At 47.4% G+C, this 24,855-nt stretch overlaps 1 protein-coding gene across 5 annotated transcripts in view; it reads left to right on the top strand.

The window, feature by feature from the left end:
- Positions 1-24,855, top strand: part of ZDHHC14 (zinc finger DHHC-type palmitoyltransferase 14) — a 300,740-nt gene that overhangs the window by 268,923 nt on the left and 6,962 nt on the right. For all 5 annotated transcript variants that reach the window (XM_031667336.1, XM_017958196.3, XM_017958195.3 and 2 more), the window contains 2 exons: positions 819-928; positions 6,187-6,289. In XM_031667336.1, the coding sequence (XP_031523196.1) occupies positions 819-928; positions 6,187-6,289 (213 nt within the window). The remainder of the gene's footprint in view (positions 1-818; positions 929-6,186; positions 6,290-24,855) is intronic.

The raw sequence follows: 24,855 nt of genomic DNA, 5'->3' as shown, positions 1-24,855 counted from the left end.
CCGTCTCCACTAAAAATACAAAAAAATTACCCGGGCATGGTGGCAGGCGCTAATCCCAGCTACTCAGGAGGCTGAGACAGGAGAATCACTTGAACCCAGGAGGCAGAGTTTGCAGTGAGCTGAGATCGTGCCACTGCACTCCAGCCTGGGTGACAGAGCGACACTCCGTCTCAAAAAAAAAAAAAAAAAAAGAGGAAACAAAATGTTAGAGAATGTTTCCAGAGCAGCGTGGTCCACTTTGCTCTTTACACTTAGATTTTGATACAAGTCTCTATCCACACATGAATTAAATGTCTCAGGATAGGTCCAGTTACCTTAAACAAAAGCTTGAGAAAATAGGTTGTGATAAGACACATGAGATAAGAGAATATTAATACAGTTATTTGTACTTGGTAGCTACAAATATTAGAATATGCAAAACAGACTATTTTGGTTACAAGAAGAGGCTGAATTATTTCAGTCTGTAAATTAGCAATTAGGGGAACCATTTCACCTGCCATTCATTTAATTATCATTTAGGGCACTAAATGTGAGTATGAAAAAATCTCTGCTGGCTTATATGAGATGGCCTTTTAGTATCATGTGGGACAAATAAAAGATGATTGTCCCTGAGAATATTATTCTTTCCCTAATCTAACCTGCTGTTTTAGGACATTTCCGAGTTTGGAGTAAATGCCCGTTTTCTGTAAGAAAAATACCTCCATTTCTTTGGATTAAAGATGATTTGCATTCTTTATGGGCTTCTCATGGTCCAGCTCACCTCAACCGTGCGTTGGCGTGAAGGATATTGCTTGTTACTGACTTTCCTTTTCTTTCAGATTAAAGGATCCTGGTCAAATAAAAGAGGTAAAGAAAATTACAATCCCTACAGCTATGGAAATATCTTTACCAATTGCTGTGTTGCCCTGTGTGGGCCCATCTCACCAAGGTAAGACTCAGGACGCATCGTGCTCTTATACAGACCTTGGAAAACCGAATGCCTCAGCCGTTAGCACAGTACCCCCGCCCGGCGGAATGGGTCGCCACCACCAGGTGACCGCTTTGTGCCGCGTGGACATGGCCTTCATGAAATCGAGATCTGGCTCTGTGTGTGGTGTCACACTTCACACCTTTTTTGATCTTCAGCTGAATCTGTGTCTGATTTGGGGAAAATTTCCTGAAGCCCAAAATAGAGAGACAGATGCCTGTGGCCCTGCTAATGACTGAGGACCTGCTAATGACTGAAGGTGTGCGTAGGGAGCTGTGGTTAGCATCGTCAGGGAGACAAGACACATGCAGGAAGGAAGCAGCCAGAAAGCCTGCGGAAACCAGTTTTGAAAGTTGATTTGCACAGAATAGAAATGTTCATAGGGAGAGAGCCACATGTGCCGCAGTCGTTGAGACTGTGGTTGTGGTAATAATGACAGTGACACGAACCATGGCAGTAGCTAACCTTTATTGAATCTGTGTTAAGCCCTGCTCTAAGTTCTTTACCTGCATTAACCTTTTACAAGCTCACTCTGTACCTATAGATAGGCACCATTATATCCCATTCTGTGGATGAGGAAAGTGAGGCACAGAGTTCAAATTATGTGCCCAAGATCACACAGCCAGTAAATGCTGGCTAGTCAGGATGCACACCCAGGCCGCCCAATGCCAGAGCCAGTGTGTGCCCACTGAGGCACGCTGCCTCCAAGTCAGAGTGTACAAGTTCAAAATACAGATTCTTTGTGAGTTACACCTATGGAGAACATTTTCAACTGATAAATCGAACCATGATCAACAAATAGGTATTGAGCAAATCTACTTGGTCTCTAGAATGAGTTTCCAAGTCATTACTGCTTCCTGCCTTTTGGTCTCTAAATGTGTAAAACGGAGAAATGACAAAAGCCACCATGACTGTGTCCAGGGCAGACCCACTGGGCACCCAGACCTTACCGATGTGCGCTTATGAAATGCAAACTTCATTTGATTATCAGCCTCAATGAATCCTCATTAGAGAGGTAAAAAGAATTCAAGAAAAAAAAATCCAAGCACATATTCCAAGGCCATCTGTGCACTGGCATTGAGTTATTATGACTTTGAGTCATCGTGATGCTACTGCAAAACTAGAACTTGATCATTGTCTAGCTTTAGCCTAGAAAGTGGGGAGCCCAGCATGCCACTGTCCTCCTGAACGAGGGGTCCTCAAGGGACCCCTGACCTCCTCAGAGGCTTGGAAAGGGCAAGTGAGGATCCTGGGTTTGGGAGGCTGCTCGGTCCACAGGGGTCAGACATGCCTGGCAGGTGCCAGCTCCTCTTGAAAAAACCTCCTGACTCACCCAGGGATCCTTCCGGGAGCTCTTTAGGCAGAAAGTCTCTCAGGCAGTGGCTTGATTTGTCGCATCCTCCATGGTGCTTCCCACTGGCATGTTTGTGGCTAGCAGGGCAGGCCAGGAAATTGAGTGTAAGAGCCAGGGAGAGCTGCCCTCTTTCCGCCGCCTGCGGTGTATGTGTGGGTCTAAGAGAGGATGCTGAAGCCTCAGTTCTGCCCAAATCTCCGTTCCTGTTCCCAAGTCCTTCATCTGCATATGGCACGGCTTTATGTTGTTTAGAGACCACAAACTGTCACAACCAAAATTATTTCCACAACTGGGTTAAATGTGCTTTTTTGGCTGGATTTGGGCTGTATTCTTTCCAAAATCCACGTTCCTTTGGGTGGGGCATTTCTTGAGAATGGTCCTACCCTCAGAAGTGTTTGAATCATTTGTTAAAAGGTAAACTGAAGGACATGAAAATATTGAAGAATGTATTTGAACAGAGGTGATTCATGAATCTGGCAGCTCCAGACTTGAAGCAGTGTGGGGCCCACTGAAGAGGCTCCAGGGATTTGGGGCCGCACTGCAGGGACTCCGGGGGAGGCTTTACTGGGCGAAGGTAGAGCGAGGCAAATGAGATATTTGCTTTGTTAAGCGGGGCTATAGCTTTCCCTGGGTCATTCTGGCGCTTGGGCAGGGACACAGGCCACTCACAGGCTCCCAGGCAGATGTGAGGGGGTGATGCCTACCTTTGCCTCTCCCTCTCATCCTCTCTTGCCTTCCCCTCCCCCTGTGCTACCTCGCCCCAGCCCCTGTGCCCTTAAGTGGGCCAGGGCCTTCCCGGGCATCCCGGTCAGGCCCACCCGCTGAGAGTGTGCCCTGCCTCAGACCCACGTGCCCAGACCCCTGTGCTTGACTTGCCCCTCGTGGGTTCTTAAACGGTGCCATGCCATGCAAATGAAGCAGAGCGAGTCTTTGTGTTCCCTTTTGGGAGCCTGCATACCAAGAGTGCAGAGACCCACATTCAGTTCCTGCAATGTCACCAGAGGTGGGGACGGCAGCTGGCTGGGTATGGCCAGGTTTGGGGGGAGAGGGGTCCTCATATAAGCCTGGCAGGAGGAATGGAAAATTGGGAACACAGAAAGGCCCAAGGAATGGTCAGTGTCACACCAGACTTGGGCCGGTCACGTGGGTCACGTGGCCACCACTGATGGCGCATGCGCAGTGGAGCCGGCTCCGTGCCAGGCGCTGGGGGTGCACAGGAGAGGGTCCGGCTCCTGGGCAGCAGGGACCGTCCATGGGCAGGCGGCGCACAGTAAGGTGCATGGGCCGCCCAGGAGTAGGTCTAAGCTGTGATCTCTCCTAAGGGTGAGAAGGAGTTTGGAGGAGGAAGTGGTGGGGAGGAGCAGGGTTTCAAAAGACAAAGGGAGCAGCCTGTGCAGGGACCCGAGGGTGAGGGTCCTGGCTCATCCAAGGAAATGCTGAGGGGGTTAGTGTCAGGAGTGAGGGGCGAGGGGAGCTGGGCCGAGAGGTGAGACAAGACAAGGGGTGAGGCCAGGTGACAAGAAGGATGGGCAGAGCCCGCTGTGTCCAGAGCATCACAGCCCTGGGAGCCCAGCTGCTACATTAAACAGGCTGGATGTGATGGGATGCTGGCCGAGAACGCTTCATTTTTCTCCCCCTGCTGTCCCTTCAGACTTTTTTGATGACCTAGTTCTTTTTCCGCTCCTGGATAAAATCCCCTGCAAGCCCCTTAATTTCTCTTGTCACTTAAAAGAGAGAGAGAGAGAGAGAGCGCGAGCGTCAGGGCACTTTCCCTCCAAAATAGTATCATTTCAGTGCATCAGAACTGCCAAGTTCATTGACAGTTAACACTTCTCATCCCTTCACCCGAACCTGGTTGGGAGGACTGTGGGGTTCCCTCTTCCCCTTGAGTTCTGCCCCACCCCCCGCCCCCAGCTAGTCCTGTCTCCCCACCAGCTTCCTGTCCAACAGTGAGGAGGGGATTTGGGCAGGGGGTCAGTGCTGTTGGTCCCCTGCCAATGCTCTAAACTGGTGGGGTCTGAGAGCGCCTGACTAAGAGTTTCCTCTGAGGACCCCCCATCGCGCAGTTCCCTGATGGAGGCAGGGCCTTTTCTCCTGAGAGTCACTCATACCTGCCACTGCAACCCCGCGCCCGAGGCCATGAGCCCCGCACAGGCCTCTCTGTGGGGCCCCCTCTGTGGGTCTCTTGGGCTGAGTCCTATCGTAGTTTCCTAGGGCACTGCAGTCCAACAACTGCCATGAAATGGGAGGGTTAAAACAACAGAAAGTTGTTCTGTTACAGTCGGAGGCTCGAAGCCTGAAATCAAGATGCCGGCAGGGTTACAACTGTCCCGAGGCTGGGGAGAACCCTTCCTTGCCTCTTCCGGGCACCTGGTGGGGCCATCAGCCCTCTGCGTTCCTTGGCTGGCACATGCTTCACTGCGGGGTAGCCTCTGTCAGCCCGTGGCGTTCTCCCTGTGTGTCTCTGTACCCTCACCCAGCATTCTCTTCCTCTCCTCTTTTTCTTCTTGTAAGGACACCAGTCACATTGGACAAAGGCCCACTCCAATTGAGTGTGACCTCATCTTAACTTGGTTACATTTGCAAAGACCCTACCTCTAAGTAAGGTCACACTTGCAGGTACCAGGTTAGGACTTCATATCTTTCTGCACAGTTCAACCCGTGACATTCACTCAAGACCTGGTGGTGGTGGTTGTTTGCGACGGAATCTCACTCTGTCGCCCAGGCTGGAGTGCAATGGCATGATCTTGGCTCACTGCAACTTCTGCCTCCCAGGTTCAAGCGATTCTCCCACCTCAGCCTCCCAAGTAGCTGGGATTACAGGCACGTGCCACCACACCTGGCTAATTTTTTTGTATTTTTAGTAGAGACGGGGTTTCACCATGTTGGCCAGGCCTGTCTCAAACTCCTGACCTCTGGTGATCTGCCCACCTTGGCCTCCGAAAGTGCTAGGATCACAGGTGTGAACCACCGTGCCCAGTCCCTCAAGACAGCTTGGCACTGGCTCTCTCCCTTGAGACCCACACCTGGACCTTCACCCAACCCTCAGGTCCCAGTCCATCCCTGGCTGTCACCCACACTAGAGGGTAGAGCGCCTTTCTCCAAAACAGCCTTCTCTGCTCTTTCCCCCTCTGACCCTTTGTACCTTTGAAGGGAGGGTTGCAACGCTGGTTTGAGAACCCCCTTTGACGTCCTGCAGAGGAGGTCCGGCACTTCTCTTTGAAAGGTGGAGATTCTTGTTGCCTGTTGTTTTTTCTAAACCTATAAAGTGTTCAGCTGGAACTGAGGCAGAGGGAGTCCCATTTGAGGATCCCGTCACAGGTGGTTTTTCTGGCTTATCGTTCTGCCACTTAAAGACCTGAAGGCAGTAGTCATGAGGTTAACTCCTGTGTTCCAAAAGCTGAACTGACACGTAGGAGGCCCTGCGTTCTGAGAAAAGCAGCCCAGATAGTCAGTCCTCAGAGGCGGGGATGGTCGTGGCCTGAACACGTTTGCTGAGTGAATGTAGTAAGAAGATGTGCCGTTGAGGCTGGAGAGGAGCACTGGGGACAGATGGTGACAGGTGGAGTGAGACCAGCTTAGAGGCTGCCGCAGTTAGTGGACAAGAGGAAGATGCTGGCATCTGAGCAGGTGACATGCCCTTGGCCTGGCCAGGAGGCAGGCCATGCCACAGTCATGTTTAAAGGGAGAAGGAACAGAATCTGGTCACTGATTGTACATGAAAGTGAGGAGAGGCATAGTCTAAGGTGCCTGAGGTGGGCCTATCATGGGAAGAGGGAGCCCTGACACGGAACCTGAAATAGTGCTGCTGCATCTCTGGCTTTTTATTCACTCTCTTCCTCCTGTGTTCTCTTCTCTCTCGCAGCCTAATTGACAGAAGAGGGTACATCCAGCCCGACACGCCGCAGCCAGCAGCACCCTCCAGCGGTATCACCATGTACGGGGCCACGCAGTCACAGAGCGACATGGTAGGAGCGGGGGCCACCGCCCCTGTGACAGCTTTCCTTTTGCTTGTGTGCTCACTAACAAGTCACCGAGCAGCCTTCCTAGCAGACCTCCCCAGGAGCAGGGGCAGCCCGCGGCCCCCCACCCCCTGACTACCGTGCTCAGACGGCAGGCAAGACGTTAAACAAAGGCAGTAGCCAGGGAAGCGTGTGGCCACTTGAGTTTGGTGTGCTTGTTCACAGTTGTACAGGGGAAGTCCACACACGCGATCCCTCTGCCAAAACAGCTTGAGGCATGTTGATGGAAGCCCCCCTTATACAGGATCAGGCTGTTGTTTGAGGGATGAGACACATGTCCCAGGCAAGGCTGGGCTCATGGTCTTCCATTTCCCTTTCCGTACCTTGGTCCCCATCTGTACTGACCCCTCTTCCACTTCCTCAAGCGTGCGTGGCTGGTGCTGCCAGTTCCCCTGCGTCCACCCAAAGTCTGGGATCAGCCCTGTGCTAAATAGTGCAAATGATCAGACCAGGTGTACGATCACTTGCCGCAAAACTGACCAGTGCCTCTCCAGGGCGCGTACACGTCTCACGCTTTCTTCGACGGGTGGACGTGCTTTGCTTCCTGCGTACAGGTTCCCAGCATGCAGGTTTCCAATGGGCAGGTGGAGATCTGGGGGAGGGGGCAGGAGTTATTCATGGACACCAGAAATCCCAGCCTGGCCTGGTCCTGACCATCAGTGTTTTAAGATTCCCTAGGTGTCTGGAAGGCAATGGCCTCTTTTTATTTGGAACAAATGTCCCTAAAGTTAGAAGTTCCATGTTCCTGCAGAGGACCTTGTCTTGTGGTGGTCCTGCGCTGTGTGCTCTTTCTGTAGCTGAATCACCCACTCCAGAGCGTCCATGACAGATCAGAGACCTGACTTTCAGGTAGACTGGATGTGGGCAGCAGCCCAGAACACCTTGCTTCTGGGAGCAAAGAACTGCAAGGTGGAAGCTGGCAGCCTCAAGAGAGTCCTGAGACTGTCAGCTTCCACAGCTGTGTGAACAAGGCTCAGCCCCCAGCAGAGGTGGCTGGGGTTTGTGTGTTGGTGTTGGTGGTGTCTTGTTTGTATTGCTTTGCTCTGCTTTGCTAATAAAGCGTTTTCTCTCCCTCTCTCTCTTTTTTTTTTTTTTTTTTTTTGCTTTTTTTTTTTTTTTGAACCAGAGTCTCGCTCTGTCACCCAGGCTGGAGTGCAGTGGCATGGTGTCAGCTCACTGCAACCTCTGCTTCCCAGATTCAAGCGAATCAGCCTTCCAAGTAGCTGGGACTGCAGGTGCATGCCACCATGCAGGCTACTTTTTGTACTTTTAGTAGAGACAGGGCTTCGCCATGTTGGCCAGGCTGGTCTCGCACTCCTGACCTCAGGTGATCCACCTGCCTCAGCCTCCCAAAGTGCTGGGATGACAGGCATGAGCCACTGTGCCTGGCATGTTTTCTTTCAAAGCAAGTACGTTTATTTCAGAGTCCTTGCCCTCCACTCTGTAAGGGATCGGGGAAACAGCTTGTTTGGTCATAACTCATGCACTCAAGGGACCCTTTGAGGGTCACTCCCCCATATTCTTCAGAAAAAGAAACTGAGAACAGACGGAGGAAGAGACAGGCTCGCAGGAAAGGGGATTACATTCACGGAGACCAGCTGTGTTCAGGGCGTGTGGTGGTCACCAACTCATTTAACCCTAAAGCCACAGTGGGAAAAGGGGACGCTTGTCCCCACCTTTTTTAAGTAGGAGAGATTGGTCATCCGTCTACCCAAGAGCACACAGACACTAATTTGTGGGTTCAAAGCTAGCCTGGTGACTCCAGTGCCCACGTTCACTTCTGATACTGCATGCCCACAAGTGCACAGGCATTAAAGACCAGGAGATCTGTGCTCAGAGGCTTTCTTCACGATTCGCAGGTGCACAAGAAGTGCCCTTAAGGACAGAGCTCACCAGAATTCTGGCCACAACATGCGTTGATCATTTATCTGATGTGTGCATGTGTTTACACACAATAACCTCTCATTCAATCAGCCACTCTACCTGGGTTCCCTCTGTGTGTTGAGGACTAGACTAGGAGCTAGAGATACAAGGTCTGTGGGGTACAGCTCATCCACCTTCAAAGGGGTCAGTAGTCGGGGGCAGCATGTGAGCAGATACATGAAGGAAGCATTAAGAACCTGCAGTAGAATTGACCACTGATGGCAACTGTCCTTCTCAAAACCAGTGAACTTATGTTCCTCTTACCCTGTGATCCCCATAATACTGGGCTCACCAAGTTCTTCAGGGTACTGATCTCAGCAAGTTCTATGCTTTGTTGAGATTAAGAAAATTAACAAAGGCTGTTTACAGGTGCTCTCACCAGGAAGCCACTTCAGGTCAAGACCAGGTGGGACATAATTCATCAATCCAGCAAACAGTTATTGAGCACCTACCCTGTGCCTCTGTGATAGAGAAGGTAGCTTTAACCATGGAAATGGGGAGGTCGTTTTACTCCATATGGCAAATCAGAGTCCCCTCTGGAGTCCATTCATTCTACACCCGCACCAAGACTCTGGTCAAGCGCACATATCGTGACATGGCAGAAATGCTAGGGTTCATCTGCCTATTCCTGTAGGAGTCACCTTCCAACTAACTAGTACCGCTGAAGGCACTGGACTGTGATGTTGTAAGCCTTGTTGGAAGATGATGCTGCAAAGGTTAAGAAGCCTGTAGCCGTGCAGCAGCTGCCTGTTGGTCACCCCTTATCACTCAATCCAGTGTAAGGCTACTTTTTTTTTTTTTTTTTTTTTTGGAAATAGTGTCTCACTCTGTCGCCCAGGCTGGAGTGCAGTGGCATGATCTCCACCCGCTGTAACCTCCATCTCCTAGGTTCAAGTGATTCTCCTGCCTTGGCTTCCCGAGTAGCTGGGATTACAGGCACCCGCCACCACACCCAGCTAATTTTTTTATTTTTTAGTAGAGACGGGGTTTCACCATGTTGACCAAACTGGTCTCAAGCTCCTGGCCTCAAGTGATCCACCAGCCTCTGCCTCCCAAAGTGCTAGGATTGCAGGCATGAGTCACCGCGCCCAGCCTGTAAGGCTACTTATTAAGGCATCTGTTCATCTGTGGGCTTGAGTACTGTGTCAGGAAGTTTGAAGATAGCAAAAAAAAAAACAAAAAAAAACAAAAAACCCAAGGCTCCTTGCCCTCCTATTCTCCACTGTGACTGAGGATGAGACAGCCTGAACACCCCAGGAAAGAGCTGCATGTGATGTCAGCATGCCACTGAGCACCAGGCAGATCAGGAGGAGCTCTGGACCTGGAAGCAGAGCCTCTTCACTGCTGGCCTCAGGCTGATGGCATACAGAATCATGGCGGGATTGAGTGAGGACCTGTGTGCAGCCCTGGTCACCTGCCCAGGCTGACAGTGCACTCTCTGCCATGCACACCTGAGTGCAGGTGACTTCACATCTCCTGCAGCATCTTCTTGCCATCCATACACACAAAGGGAAGAGAGCACCATTTTTTGTTTGTTTGTTTGTTTTTTAAGGCAGATTCTCGCTCTGTCGCCCAGGCTGAAGTGCGGTGGTGAGATCTCAGCTCACTGCAACCTTCACCTCCTGGTCTCAAGGTGATCCTCCCACTTCAGCTTCCTGAGTAGCTGGGACTACAGGCATGCACCATCATGTCTGGCTAATTTTTGCATTTTTTGTAGCGACAGTTTTGCCATGTTGCCCAGGCTGGTCTCGAACTCCTGACCTCAAGCGATCCACCTGCCTCAGCCTCCCAAAGTGTTGGGATTACAGGTGTAAGCCACTGCATGTGGCCATTCATTCCTTTACTCAGGCATGCACAAATCTTTCCAGAGAGCTTCCAGGGGAAGGCTTGAAAGCACTGTCGGGTGTAAAGAAATGAACAGGACTCATGTGCACCTGGGAGCTGTATAGTACAAAAACGCTCCAGTGTCACAGCCCTAATGAATCCATGCCCCATGAGTCTAGGCTCAGACACATGACATGTGCATGAAATTTCAGGATCAAGGTCTTAAAGCCCATGGACCCCATGGTAAAGAAGCTCTCCATCAGTGAGTACCATGGTCTACCGTCTCCCTAACGGAGGCAAAACTGTAAGAAATCTCAACATCCTGGGAGTCATACACATGTGAGTGCTAGTCTGGATTTGGTAATAGCACAGAATTTTAGAGTCAAGTCCCTTAAGCAGGATGTTCCAGCCAGTGATAAAAGCTGTACAGAGACGTCTCTTCCACATGGTAAATGCTTTCGAGTCAGCTAGCGGGCTTTAAGATGACTTTTTATCCCCATCTGGAAGAGGAAAATTGGAGATGGGGATTCATTTTGCAGAGACCAGACTGCTGCCACTTACTAGAAGCATAAGCTTGATGAGTTGCTTAACCTCTCTGCCTCAGTGTTTTCATCTATAAATAGGAACATTGATATTCTTACCTTGTAGGGTTTCTGAGGATTAAGTTAAGACATGTAAAGCACTTAAAACCTTGCCTAGTAGAAGAGAAGTACTATTTAAGTGTCAGCTGTTACTATTATTATCTCCCTGAGATCCATGAGTGGCAGGATGAGTGAGCTCAACTGGACCCTCTTGCAGCAACCGGAAAACAATAGAGATGACTGGCGTGAGGGAAAGAGCCCAGGATGGGAACCAGGCAATGAGAGCTCCCATTCTGGCCCCTGCCAGTGAGTTCCCTGATGATTGGCAGGTCCCTCTTGCCTCACTAGTCCTCAGTTTTCGTCATCTGCAAAATAGGAGCTGGGATTAATTTGTACCTAAAGCCCCCATTTAGCTGTGAGCCTTTTGTGAGTCTCCGATCCTTGCAACTCCACCAGGAGATGAGGAGGGCAGACAACATCTCAGTCCACACGCACAGGAAAGAGCTCTCCAACCCCCAGAAGGAGGTAAACACCATGACTCTCAGCTCCTCTTCTCCTCCCACCCACCCTGACCAACAGCCCCCAAACTGACTAAGCCCGCACTTGACACAGGACTGGGGGTGTGCTGTGGGGCCATGTGCAGTCTGACCATCATACCAGAACTTCCCTGAGAGTAGGAGTATGTGTTGTTTTTCTTATTTGTCTCCTGTTTCTTGAGTTTATGGGATGCATCCCACTTGGCCATGGTGTATAATCCATTTTATATGTTGCTAAATTCAGTTTGCTAGTATTTTGTTAAGGATTTTTCCATCTGTATTCATAAGAGAGTTGTCTGTAGTTTTCTTGTGAAGTCTTCGTCTGGTGTTGGTATCAGGAGGTATTACTGGCCTCATGGAAGGAGTTGAGAAGTGCTTCTTACTCTTCTGTCTCTTGAAAAGTTTGTGAAGAACTGGTGTGAATTCACCTTTAAAGATTTGGAACAATTTGCCAGGAAGGCCATTTGGTCTTGAACTTTCTCTGTGGATATTTTTTTGATTACTAATTCACTCTACTTATTACAGGTCTATTCAGATTTTTTACTTTTTCCTTGGGTCCGTTTCAGTAGTTTGTGTCTTTCTAGGAATTTATCCATTAAACAAATTAGAGACAAATTAGAAGCAGTCAAAGACTTCAGTGAAAGTCAATAGGCACTTGGAGTAAGCCCTGAAGGGAAGAAATTGGTATTTTGTTTAAACATTCTGTGAAATGCACACGCCAGCCGAGAGAGCTGGGAACCTCTAGCAGAGCGAGTTCCAGCGTGAGCCCCGCACTGTTGCTTTGCTTTCTCCCGCTTTGATTCATATTAAGGCCATGAGAAATACACAGACCAGTTAATTTCCAGGAATTGTCAAAACATGGACAAATGATCTGAAATATTTCAAGACAACAATACAAATTCTCTGGGGCAACTATAACATTCCTCTCCTTTGATTTGCTCCGGCTGCCGGTAACAGATATCCCAAGCAACAAAGACCACCACAGACTGAGCCGGCACATCATGACCAGCAGTGCCTGGCCGAAAGGGTCCCGAGGCCCTATGGTTTTCTGGTCTGTGATGCAGTGATAGACACCCAGGGCACCCACCCTCTGTGCTTGGAAAGCCTGCAGCACCATCGCTAAGAGCAAGTGGTCTGGCAACTTGCCAAGCAATCCGTCATCTTCTTTTTTACTTATTTCCTGTTTTGGATATAGTTAGATCTCAAAATCAATAAAAGAGTTTTTGTGTTCCAATCCCCAATTAGACAGATGGGAAAACAAATACACAAATCCTTTAGTGTTAAATTAGTCAGAATCGCAAGCTGAACTTCAAGCCATTCTAAGAACGGCACAAAATTTATTTGCTCTAGAAGCATACTGTGGCCAGGTGGGTCTCTGCTGAGGTTTAGCACTCTAGAATGGACAGAGCATTGGTGATACTGATACTATCATTGCAAGAGTTTTAGCAACCTGCAAGATAGCCTCGTTTTACAAAGGATGAAACTGAGACTTGCATATGTTGAGTAACTTGCTCACAGTCACACAGCTAGGAAGGCAAGGCCTATGTGCTTTCTTTTTTTCTTTTTTCTTTTCTTTTTTTTTTTTTTTGAGATGGAGTCTCCCTCTTGTCACCCAGGCTGGAGTGCAGTGGCACAATCTTGGCTCACTGCAACCTCCACCTCCCGAGTTCAAGCGATTCTTCTGTCTCAGCCTCCCAAGTAGCTGAGATTACAGACGTGTGCCACCATGCCAGGCTAATTTTTGTATTTTTAGTAGAGAAGGCGTTTCAACATGTTGGCCAGACTGGTCTCGAACTCCTGACCTCAGGAGATCCACCCACCTTGGCCCCCCAAAGTGTTGGGATTAGAGGCATGAGCCGCAGTGCCTGGCCCAGGTGCTTTCTATTACATGTCATATTTCCATTTGAAAAGCCCTCAAGTTGGAAAGGTGACCCTCTTCAGACCTGGCCCTGTGTCTAGGAGCTGAGGGATAATTTATTACAATCTGTTGCTCCTCAGCCCAGGACACTCATTAGAATCACAGTACTGATCTCTGCATCCAGTTAAGTCAGAATCCCAGGGTGGGCAGCCAGGCCTTGGTGGTGCTATGGAACTGGAAAAGACTTTAATTGGCAGCCAGTGTTGAGAACCATCGACACAGCCTTCAGATTCTCTTGTTCTTTCCAAACGTTTCAGTTAAATGGAATAATTTTGAGCCATTATTTGCTTTGGCACAAATAAGTTTCTTTTATCTTGAAAAACCTTAGGTCAGTTTCATTCAAGTAACACATGGTCTATTCAGAGAAATGGGTATTCGGAGGATTTGAACAGAATGTGCTAGAATGTGACAGACCGTTGAGGGAGGGGCGGGGGAGCTTGGACAAAGAGCACTTAGGTTTCAGGCAAAGTTTCCTGGAGGGGACGACATCTGAGAATTCGCCACCCAAAGGCGGGAGGGATGTTTCAAGCAAACAAAGCACAGGCACGTGTGGGGCAAAGCGTCTTGGTGTTTCAAGAGGGGGTGCAAGTTGCGGGGAAGTTGACTTAGGCATGTGGAATGTGGGTGCCACGGATACCTGGGGGTGGTGGGGAGCAGCCCAGCAGGTAGCTGGATGGAACACTCAGGGAAGGTTTGCTTCCCGTGTCGATAGAGAAATGGTCTGGTTGGTAGAAAGTCACTTGGAAACAGTGGAGACGTGAATCCCTTTTGTCAGCTAGCCTAGAAGTATCAGTCACTCTGGCATTTCAAAAAACCTGTAAGACTTACTCATGTTTGTCATCTGAGATACTAGTCCAATTTCATCTTACATGCTGGAAAATTATTTTTTGAAATCAGCATTCATTACATTTTCCTTTCTCTATGCCCACCTCTGCCAGCTGTGTCCCCACCAGTTCAAGTGAAGTTTCTCCTTGGTCTAATTGGACACAAGTAAGAACAACAGAATAAGATAATCTTGAAAGATAATGGAAGGAAAAGCTTTGCAAATAGCCTATGCAGTGGGGAGTGGCAGAGAACAGCTGTGGGGTCAGAGCACCTGGGCTGGCTCTGACCTTTGCCAACCCTGACACTTTGGGGCTGGGTGATCTTGGGCAAGTCACTTAATCCCAAGAGCCTTAAATCCCTAAACTGTAAAATGAAGAAAGTGATACTGATGTTCACCTCCCTGGCCTGTGGTAAGGATTGACTGAGATTCTATTTCTTCTTGCCATCAACAGTTTATGACCTAATAAACTGGAGGTGCTTGTTTTGTTTTGTTTTGTTTTTTTGAGACGGAGTCTCACTGTGTCGCCCAGGCTGGAGTGCAGTGGTGCAATCTTGGCTCACTGACACATCCACCTCCTGGTCTCAAGCAATTCTCCTGCCTCAGCATCCCAGGTAGCTGGGCTGCAGGCATCCGCCACCATGCCTGGCTAATTTTTGATAATCTTGGAGAAGCATAAGCAGGACCCCAAATCAGAACTCTGTACGTGGAGTAATGAAGGAGTTATTGTCCCCAGACATGGCAGGCCAGATTGCAAATTAATAAAGACAGAGAATTGTATTTATATAGAGCTTTCCAATTTACAGAGCACTGAGACATACATTTTCTAACTTACCCCTTTATTTATTTTATTTTATTTTATTTTATTTTATTTTATTATTTTTTTTTGAGACAGAGTCTCACTCTGTCACCCAGGCTGGAGTGCGGTAGCATGACCTCTGCTCACTGCACTCTTGACCTCCTGGGTTCAAGCGATTCTCCTGCCTCAGCCCCCCATGTAGCTGGGATTACAGGTGCATGCCACCATGCCTGGCTAATTTTTGTATTTTTAGTAGAGACAGGGTTTCACCATGTTGGTCAGGATGGTCTTGAACTCCTGACCTCAAGTAATCCACTTGTCTTGGCCTCCCAAAGTGCTGGGATTACAGGCATGAGCCCCAACACCTGGCCTGGAGGTGGTTTTTAAACGTTCAGTTGAAAGTATGTGCAAATTCTCCTTGCAGGGGCTCACTCACAGGAGGTTCTTAACAAATATTAATTTGTTCCAACTTCTTTTCCTCATTCCTTCCATCCTCCAATTTTGCCACATCTCCAAAGACCTCCATCCTGAATGGGGAACTAGGAGCTAGAGGGAAGGAGTTCTCTTTGATATAGTGACATGTCATGGTTCCACAAAGTTATGACCATAGTGGGATGAAATTAATCTGTGAACCAAGAGACAGATGTCATGGTCATTCAAGCCATCAGACACTGTAGGCAAGTGCCCATGCACTTTTCCAGGAACTCTAAAAAAGTGTAAGACCTGGAAAAAAAATTACAAGCTCTAAAACATGAAAAGAAAACTGCAAAATCAAAATTGATAAATGCTTAATGTCTTTGAGACACATGAATATGTTAACTTCATTAATTGTTAAACTTAGCACTCATGAAACTTTTATGACAGTTTAGAAATGATTTGTACACTGGGTTTTTCTTACTTCATCAGAATCCCCAAGCACACATATGATTACATGGAAATTGTTACCAAAGTAAGTTGCTCATAGATGAATAAATTTAAAAGTCTAATTAGCTTGGAGTCCCATGCCTTCCCCTTGCTGTGAGAAACCCAGGTTGCTTCTGGAAGAAGTCCTTTTGGTCTCAAGGCTTCTACCCCCTGTTGGACTACCCCAAGTGCCATGAGAACATCAGCAGGAGAGGATGAGATGTGTTCTGTGTGGCCCCACAGGTCACAACTAGGACCAGAGAGTGGGTCTGGGATTCAGACTCTACTCAATCCAAGAGGGAGCGACCCAGGACCGGGAGTCCCCACCCAGAGATGTCAGACTTGGGACAGGGAGCATCTCCTCGCAATGCTGGACAGGCAGTGGCGCAATCTTGGCTCACTGACACATGCACCTCCTGGGCTCAAGCAATTCTCCTGCCTCAGCCTCCCAGGTAGCTGGTGGGATGAAATTAATGGCAAGGGCTGAACATCGACCTTCAGGGTCCTGTCCAGTGGAGGTCCCCTCCAGCAGACTCTTCTCTTTCGTCAGGGCTTTGAACCCATTGTGTCTCATCAACAGGCCAATATCACCAGCAGATAATGTTCCACTGGACTGTACATTTACCGGCCATTCGGGCGCCTGGCGAACAGGCCTTTCTGTTGCTTTGGTGGTTCTTTATGGGCTTCTGTGGTATAGGGACCGTGCTCACAGGACTGTGGAAACGTGCAAGCAGGGCTGGCACTAAGCAGAACATGAGACCCGATGTTCTTTCCCGACTCTCCTCTTTGCAGTTCATCCACCTTCACACCGACACAGGGCTCAGCACTTCCCAGACTATACCACATGGACATACCACGTGCTGTTCCAAGCCTTCCACGTACATAACTTCTGCTAACCCTCACAGCACCCCTCTGAGCCTGCTACTAATATTATCTCCATTTTATAGATTAACAAAACCAGAGGAAGGAGAGCTTAAGTACAATTTTCTAACAAAAACGTCCTAATGTGACCCCGGAGCCCATGCTCTTAACCCTATATTATGCACGTCAATAAAGAAACATCTACAGGGGCTGACTGTGTGTAAATTGATTTTCAGCCACACTCTTTCAGTCCCCACAACCCATTACCCTTACCCATGCTCCCCTGTGAAAGCCTGTGCTAGGAAGTTATCAAGCATTAGTCATTTTTACATGAAGGGGAGCTTCAGCCAAACTTCAAGGATTTATGAATTTCAATTGTCAATGAATATTTTACCTTCTATTAAAAATGCCTCAGGCTTTAATAATAATAATTGAGTGCTTCAGTGCTGTTTGTTTAGCACATCTACCCGGAGTCTAGAATAGTCCCTATGATAGTTGGTTTCAGCAAATGTTGGTTAAACAAGAAAGAGAAAGAGAAAGGAGAGAGAAAGAGATCGTCTCCTGTGTGCCGGACACTGGGCTCAGTGCTTTACATAATCATTATCTCGTCTAGTCCTCACATGGGGATACTCTGATTGCCCCATTGAGGAGACTGAGACTCAGGGATGTTAAGACGCAGAGATAACCAGTGGCCACGCCGTGATCTCACGCTTGGCAGTCTGACTCCATGGAAAATACTCTTCCTAACCCCGACACCAGAAGTCTCCCTGGTAGGCCTGAAGGCTCCTCCCAGGGCTGAGGAAGCCACACCCCACAGGCTTTCTCTGCCCAAGGATGATTAATCGGTTGCGGTCAGTCACAAAACCAGGCTGTGAAACCGAATGTGCAACCTCTTCATAATCTAACCTGCAACCTGATCAGCATATCTATCCAGCATCAGCAGTTTCCTCTCTGTTACAAATGACAGTGTTAGTGGATGACACATTAAACTCACGCTTTTTTCTTTCTACTTGCTCCCTGAAGTCAAAACCATTTGTAGCACTTCAGACCAGTCTAGTCGAGATCAGACAAAAGGCTTGTCCATGTGGAAACATATCAGTATCCATGTGAATTACTGACCTGGCCCACGGGTGATCTCTGCTGTTACACTGCTTAGAGTTCTTTCAGTTTCTTTGGGCCTGTAAGTTATTGTTGTCATCCAGTTGGGATGCTTTAGGCCCTTACATCTTCACTTTTTTTTTTCTCTGCCTTGATTCATTCTCCTTGCTCCTGGGACTCCAGTGATACACGTGTTAGACCATTTGACCTTGACCCAGAGGATAGGTCCCTGAAGCTCTGTGCATTTTCCTTCAGCACCTCTCTCAGCTCTTCAGACTGGATAATTTCTCTGGATCTCTCTTCATGTTCACCGATTCTTCTGCCATATCCAGTCTACTGCTAATCTCATCCAGATAATTTTTCATTTTGTTTATTATACTTTTTAGTTCTAAAGTTTTGATTTGGTTCTATCATATTTTCCCATTTCTTTGTATGTCTATTAATATTTTGTTGACTACAGGACATTTTAGATACATGGTATAGAAACTCTTGATGTTGTTACCTGACGCCAAAGAGTGTTGCTCCTGTTACAGTAAGCAGTTCAGTTACTGGCTGGTCACCTTGAACATGTGTCGGCTTGTATTATATTTTGTTAGTACAGATCTGTGGAAAGTCCAAAGTGTTTTCCAGACTTCTTTAATTTGTTGGAACTCAACCTCTGAATTCTGTCTTCTCTGAAGATTGTTTGGTTTCAAGCTTTGTTAGGATGGGCCTGGGGTCTTACTTTAGGGCATGATTCTTACTCCTAAGGCACAGCCTTCTGATGTCTTTGGGATCCTAGGGGTGTTAACAGTGTGTTGGAGGTGTTCATGACATCAGTGTCCCTAATGCACTACTTGTCTCAACCTCAAATATCTCTATTTCTCTTTCAACCCCATTGCAGCTGCTGTCTTGTAAGCCTTGGGGCAGAGAATTCTCACCCTGCACATGCACAGCACAGCCTTTGGCTACAGCCCTTGGAACACCCACTAGGACTTCTGGTCCTCCCTCTCTGAATGGCATCCTCTTCTCCAGTTTCCTGCCCTGCAGATCCAGCCACTTTGTTTTTCTCACACTCCGACCTCTGTTTTCTCTATAGCCGAACAACTGTGGTCTGCTCAGACTCCAGCTCTGTGCAATGGTTGGGGAACTTTCCCCAAGAAAAGAACTGGCTGGTTGTGGGGCTTACCTTGTGAGTCTCCCTCCCCTCAGGGATTACAGTCTTGCGCTGCCCGTTGTACGCTACTGGAAACCATTTGCCTCCTGTACTTTGGCCAGTTTCATATACTCCCTTATATGCAGGCTGAAAGCTGGTCCAGTGTCAGTTCTCCAGCATTCCTGGAAGTAGAAGCTTTGTCTCTATAATTAGAGGACATGTTACAACTCATGTTGCCATATGCTCCAGACATGGGCTGTTTGCTACCCACTCTACCGACAATAAACACTGGATTAGCCATGTGGTAGGACTACTCTGACCTAAAGCCATTTCCAGTGCTTACTTTGAAGGAGGAGCCTTTGGAGACAGATTTAGCATCAGACTCAGCATGTTCATTTGCAGAGGAGAGAAAGACTGGAGGGAAAGAGGCCCTGGGTATCTTTGGTCAAATTTTTGCCTGCCATTTTATTTTAGGACCAGTATCTGGATAAGAAACGTATTTCTTGAATGATAGAAAATGTGTTCCTAGGGAAATACACAGTATTTTAGCAATTAGAGATAAAGGCTTTATAATTTTACATCTAGATAAACACCCTGATATTGCAGGTCAAAAAAATTAGATAAATATTGATAGAAAGCTGACATCAAAGTACCTACTGAGGTCTTATTTATGATCTCAAAAATGGGAAGATCCAGTGTTAGCGTATCCTCTCTCACGAGTAGGGGACGGGGGTGGTTATTCAGTGCCTGTGAGATTTTCCCTCTACTACAAATTCTTAAGGAAGAAAATGTTAGAGAAGCAACAATGTGGCATCTAAAGCAATAAGATGATGCATGTGACCCCAAGTATCTCTTGCCCTCTGAACCCCTATGAAATTCCAAGGAGCCATACTAGAAGTATGTGCAAATAACTCAGAGCCAGCCGAGGACCACATTTTGATTATTCCTGCTTCCCTCATTATTGGCTTTTATTATTAGCTAACATCGAAGTTCTATCTAGGACAATGTATATGCATGACATACTCACGACATCCAGTTATGATCCACTTTTTAGTGTGCATACCTCGTTTGATTGTCAAATAATTTAACTTCTGTATAGCATTGATGTCATCGTTTATGCTTATATCTGGCACTTGTTGCTACAAAGGTCCTTTGGGATCACATGCTAAATGCAAAGATAGTAACGTGGTGCATCATTGCTACAATTTTGTTTTTAGAAAATCATTTACCATATTTACTTAACCTAACATTTTAAATCCCCCAATCCAGTATCAAAACAAGATGAAACCAGCAGTTGCATCATTTATTAAACTAGTATCACAGAAGAACGCTCCATGTAACCTGAAAAATCAAAGGTAGAAGGAGAAAAAATAACTTAGGCAAACGTAAATGATAATGTTAAATAAAAGAATACAAAAAAAGCTCTCCTTCGAAACTGCACCTGCATTTTAGGTGGACTTTAGAAGATTGTGGTGTTTCTATAACTGTCAATAAGCCTTCATAAGACCCCAGAACAGAGCTTCACAGCCAAGCAGAAATAAATGATGCCTAACGCTAATGCTTTTGACAGAATCGGAGCAAAAGAAATACATAATTTCACTCACTCTTAATTTGTACACAGGCCATCTAGAAAGCTCCTAGTTTTGCTTTTAGTAGCATCTGTACACTCGGTTTTTTCAGACAAGAAGTCAGCTAGGGTAAAATAAAATGTATTCCAACATGAGCAATTTTATATGAGAATCTGCAGAAACAAAAAGTAAATGATCTCTATGGCGTTTTTAAATTGTAACATTAAGTGCTAATGTGTGTGACATCCAGACGTCTGAAACCATAAACTGCTTTGTAAGTTAAATGCTGACGCTTCATTTGGGCAGTAAATCAGTTGTCACAGTGACTTACTGCAATGACAGCAAAAGCTCCAGCACTTTAGACAGTGGGATTTTTATGCTGCCAGCAGAAAGGTCTTTTCATAGACACTCTTACAAGAAATCAAGCTTCTATTCTATTAGCATCCAGCATTCGACCAATTTTTGACCTTAAAAATTGGTCATGTCATATGATTCAACCTAATATTTGATAAATATGAACTTTTTAAAGGTTGTTTTGGAATAAAAACATGAGTATCTCAATTTGCTGTTCAGAGTAGATGGACTGTCACTGTCAGATATCCAAGTGGTCGGCCGTTTTTCCTTAGGATTTTATAACTGGTTAGATCAATTCAAGCATACCCAACGGCTTCTCGGTGTTAGCCACCAAATTATAAGAGAAAAAAGCGAGCGGTGATGTCTCCCTCTACTGGCAGAAGATTAAAGGGTCCTCAGATGAAAAGCCAGGAAGCCTGGGTGGTGGAGGGAAAAAGGTTCAAAGTAAAAGAGAGAGGTAGAAAGGAAGAGACAAGAAAAAGAGAAGACGGAAAAAGCAGAAGTGGGAGAGAAATCAATGCGGAAAAAGGATAGAGGGAAGAGAGTTGGTGAGTGCAGAGAGCAAGAAAGTTAAGTAGAAAAGTCAACAAGAAATGGGCAAATAAGAATTAGAAGCAAAAGTTACAAAAAAAAAAAAAGAGAGAGAGAGAGAGGGAGAAGTGTAAGAATATTTGTCATGGTCATCTCCACAGTAACCCTGAAAATATTGGCCATTTTCCCCCATGACTTTCTCAAATGGGAATCACAGCCATCGTCCTTGGAATTCTGGCAGAGTGGAAAATTAGGAAAAGCTCTTTTTAAAAAATCAGGTATCCCTGAGTCATTTGATATCTAAGTATTTTCTAAGAAGCATATGTTCAAAACAGGCGACGTTTTGAGAGCATTTAATGAGAATTGTAAATTCCAGTCAGTAGAGTCATTGCACTACCCTTGGTTGGAATCTGACAAAATTCTGCTCTGTCCACGCCAGTGCCCTCTTCTGAGCCAACAGGAGATTTAGATGGGTGACACCCTGCAGAACAGAGCCTGGTCCCGGTGTGCCCCAGCTGAGATTTGCCTTCTAAATGGAAATCGGTTTGAATGTGGCAGAGTGTCTTCAAAGCTGTGAACTACACACAGGACTCAGACACTTAGGTGCCTGGTGCCAGTGGCCCTGCCCCCTGCTATCACCTCAGCAGGAAAGCTGGGGAGGGCACAGACAGTAGGCTCATGGTTGATATGAAAGCCTTCCCTCTATCAGGGGAAACACCCATAGCAGACTTAAAAAGACAGTCATCTTTTAAGATGTTTAAACAAATCTGCGTAGAAGAGGTGCTTATCATCGGGTAAGTCAGGGTTCCAAAGAGTCATTTGGAAAACATTTCTGAGTGACTTCTATATAGATTTTTTAAATTAAATGGCTGACGGGCTGGGCACAGTGGCTCACACCTGTCATCTCAGCACTTCGGGAGGTCTGCGGATCACTTGAGGTCAGGAGTTCAAGACCAGCCTGGCCAACGTGGTAAAACCCCATCTCCACTAAAAAAAAAAAAAAAAAAAAAAAAAATACAAAAATTAGCCAGGCATGGTGGTGCATGCCTATAATCCCAGCTTCTCGGAAGGCTGAGGTAGGAGAATTGCTTGAACCTGGGAGGCAGAGGCTGCAGTGAGCCAAGATCGTGCCACTGCACTCCAGCCTGGGTGACAGAGTGAGGCTCCATCTCACAAAAACAAAACACAAAAAAATTAAACGGCTTAGGCTAAACTTTTTCTTTCACAAATATTATTTCACACCTTCTTCAAGTCCTTAAGCCCTTGACAAACTCAAGAGCATTTCCAACAAGGTCCTGGCCAGTGAGGCCCACACAGTGTTTGCTCCAGTTCTTAACGAGTCGTAGGTAGAGCATGGCAAAGTGCCAATAGGTATGGCTGGAGTGGGCCAGGATTGGAGCAGTCTGAACCATGCCATGGGAGACCCCCTTTAAGAAAAAGCAAATCTCCATGAGATATGCTTTTTCTTAAGTATGCAGAGAACGAGGCCTTGGAAAGAGGCTGTGTAAGTAAAGGAGCCTGAAGCATCATTAGGTTCCCAGTAAAGCCACCTCTAGGGCTGTTATCTGTGTTTTAAGTTAGCAAAGGATGTTTGCAAATAGAAGTCTCCAAAGTGCACCCAACTCTGCATCAACCCCAACAGGGAACACAAGCTCTCAGGAGCTTAACCAACCGCTGCTGACAACCACCTTCTCCGAGAAGGTTCTCACGGGTGTGCAGGAGCTCTTTGCAGGCTTAGGTGGCAGAGAGGTGATCAGGGGAGAGGAAAAGGGCCAGTAGCTGATGGGGTAGTGCAGAGTAGAAGAATGGACAAGAGAGGGGGAAAAAGACAGAAAGTGGAAGAGAGCCCACCTCTCCCCGGAGAGGGAGGGTGAAATAAACACAGGGATGAGGAGAGCCCACCTCTTCCCAGAGGGAAGGTGAAAGAGACAGGGTTGGGAGGAGAGGAGCCCTCGTCTGCCCTCAGGCTCCTACTGTGTGACCTTGACCATCGCCTCTAGCTCCACCCTCAAACATATTTTTCTGTGAGTCTGTGAGAGTCAGTCAGAAGTACTTGGGCTGATCCCTAAAACAGAATATGCCAATTAGTCTTCAGTGGAAAAGACTTTCTTCAGGTCAACAGAGACAAGCAAATCTAATTTGCAATTTCCTTGTTCCTGAGAGCCGGGGGGGGTATTGTGTGGACAGAAAGCATTAGGATGAGTGAGGGCTCCAGAGGGGAAGCTTGAAAACGAGATGCCTCGGTCCAGCAAGAGTGCTGGCTCGCCAGCCGAACTCTCTGAAGCGGCAGCTCAATCCTGGGCTCATTCCCAGGCCCGGCCTGCTGGAGGCTGTGCGCAGTTACAGGAAATGGGAGTGCCGCTGTGGCTCAGCTGCCTCTGTCAGGAAGAATACGAAACGGTGATGTTCATAAAACATTCTTTGCAAAGCTCAGTCTACCCAAACCCTGGTATAGTTTCCAGAAGATGAATGTTTAATCAGGGAGGCTGGTCTGCCTCCACCTCTGCCCTGTCAAGACTGAGCCCATGTTCTGAGCAGAGCTGACAGCATGGGAGAGTGCGAGCAGCCTACACAGGCCACAGCTCTCTGCAGCCTGACAGCCTCCTGCTCAGTAGCCCCCACCAGAAGGGACCTGCACCCTGAGCTGAAATTCCCTGCAAGAACAGAGAAAGCTACTCTGTTGCCCACCTGACAGCTTGGAGAAGCACCGCTGTGGCACAAATGATTCTGGTGATGAGTAGAAAAATGAGTGCATTAAAGGATTGTTAACACTTCACAGTCAGCCCCTTCCAAGTACTTTTTATTTATTTATTTATTTAGAGACAGGGTCTTGCTCTGTCGCCCAGGCTGGAGTACAGTGGCACGATCTCAGCTCACTGGAACCTCTGCCTCCTGGGCTCAAGTGATTCTCCTGCCTCAGCCTCCTGAGCAGCTGGGACTACATTTGTGTGCCACCATGCCCAGCTAATTTTTGTATTTTTTTGTAGAGATGAGGTTTTGCCATGTTGCCCAGGCTGGTCTCGAACTCCTGAGCTCAGGTGATCCTGCCTGCCTTAGCCTCCCAAAGTGCTGGGATGATAGGCGTGAGCCACCGCGCCCAGCCCCCCTCCCAAGTAGTTTCTAATGGCCTTTCCTTTCCTCTGAATAACCCCACTCCCCTCCGCTCCCCCGGACCCCACTTTGACACCTTTCTTTCTCAGGCTTTACCCAGCTTCTCAGTGTTTTGCAATTTCACTACCCGGGTTGAAGCCACAGAAAAGCAAGGATCTTCCGTGAGACTTGCTTGCCCTCTTCATAACTCCACTATGAGCTTTACTCTTGCCTAGGACCTAGTCTTTGAGCATCTAAAACCTGCAGATTTCTGAAGACTGCAGCCCCTCAACCTTCTCTTCTAGGCTGGAGGGTGGCTCAGGGGTGGCCTGCCTACTACTTGTGATTTTAGAAAAAAACCCATGAGGCCGGGAAGGAAGCGTGCACTGCACGAAATAAGCACCTTGGGATCTGCTTCGGCTGAACTTCCTCCCTCCAGTCGAGGCTGTATTGTGCATGTTGGCCCTGCACGGCTCCGGCTGCAGGGGTATGAGCAATGACAGTTCTGGGCATGTCTCTTATCAGGAAGAGGTTGGCACACCTAAATCACAAAGCCATTGGTGAGTAG

Source organism: Papio anubis, chromosome 6 (assembly GCF_008728515.1).
Source record: "Papio anubis isolate 15944 chromosome 6, Panubis1.0, whole genome shotgun sequence".
Taxonomy (NCBI): domain Eukaryota; kingdom Metazoa; phylum Chordata; class Mammalia; order Primates; family Cercopithecidae; genus Papio; species Papio anubis.
Note: the sequence above shows the minus strand (reverse complement) of the source record. Positions and strands in the feature narration are given on the sequence as shown.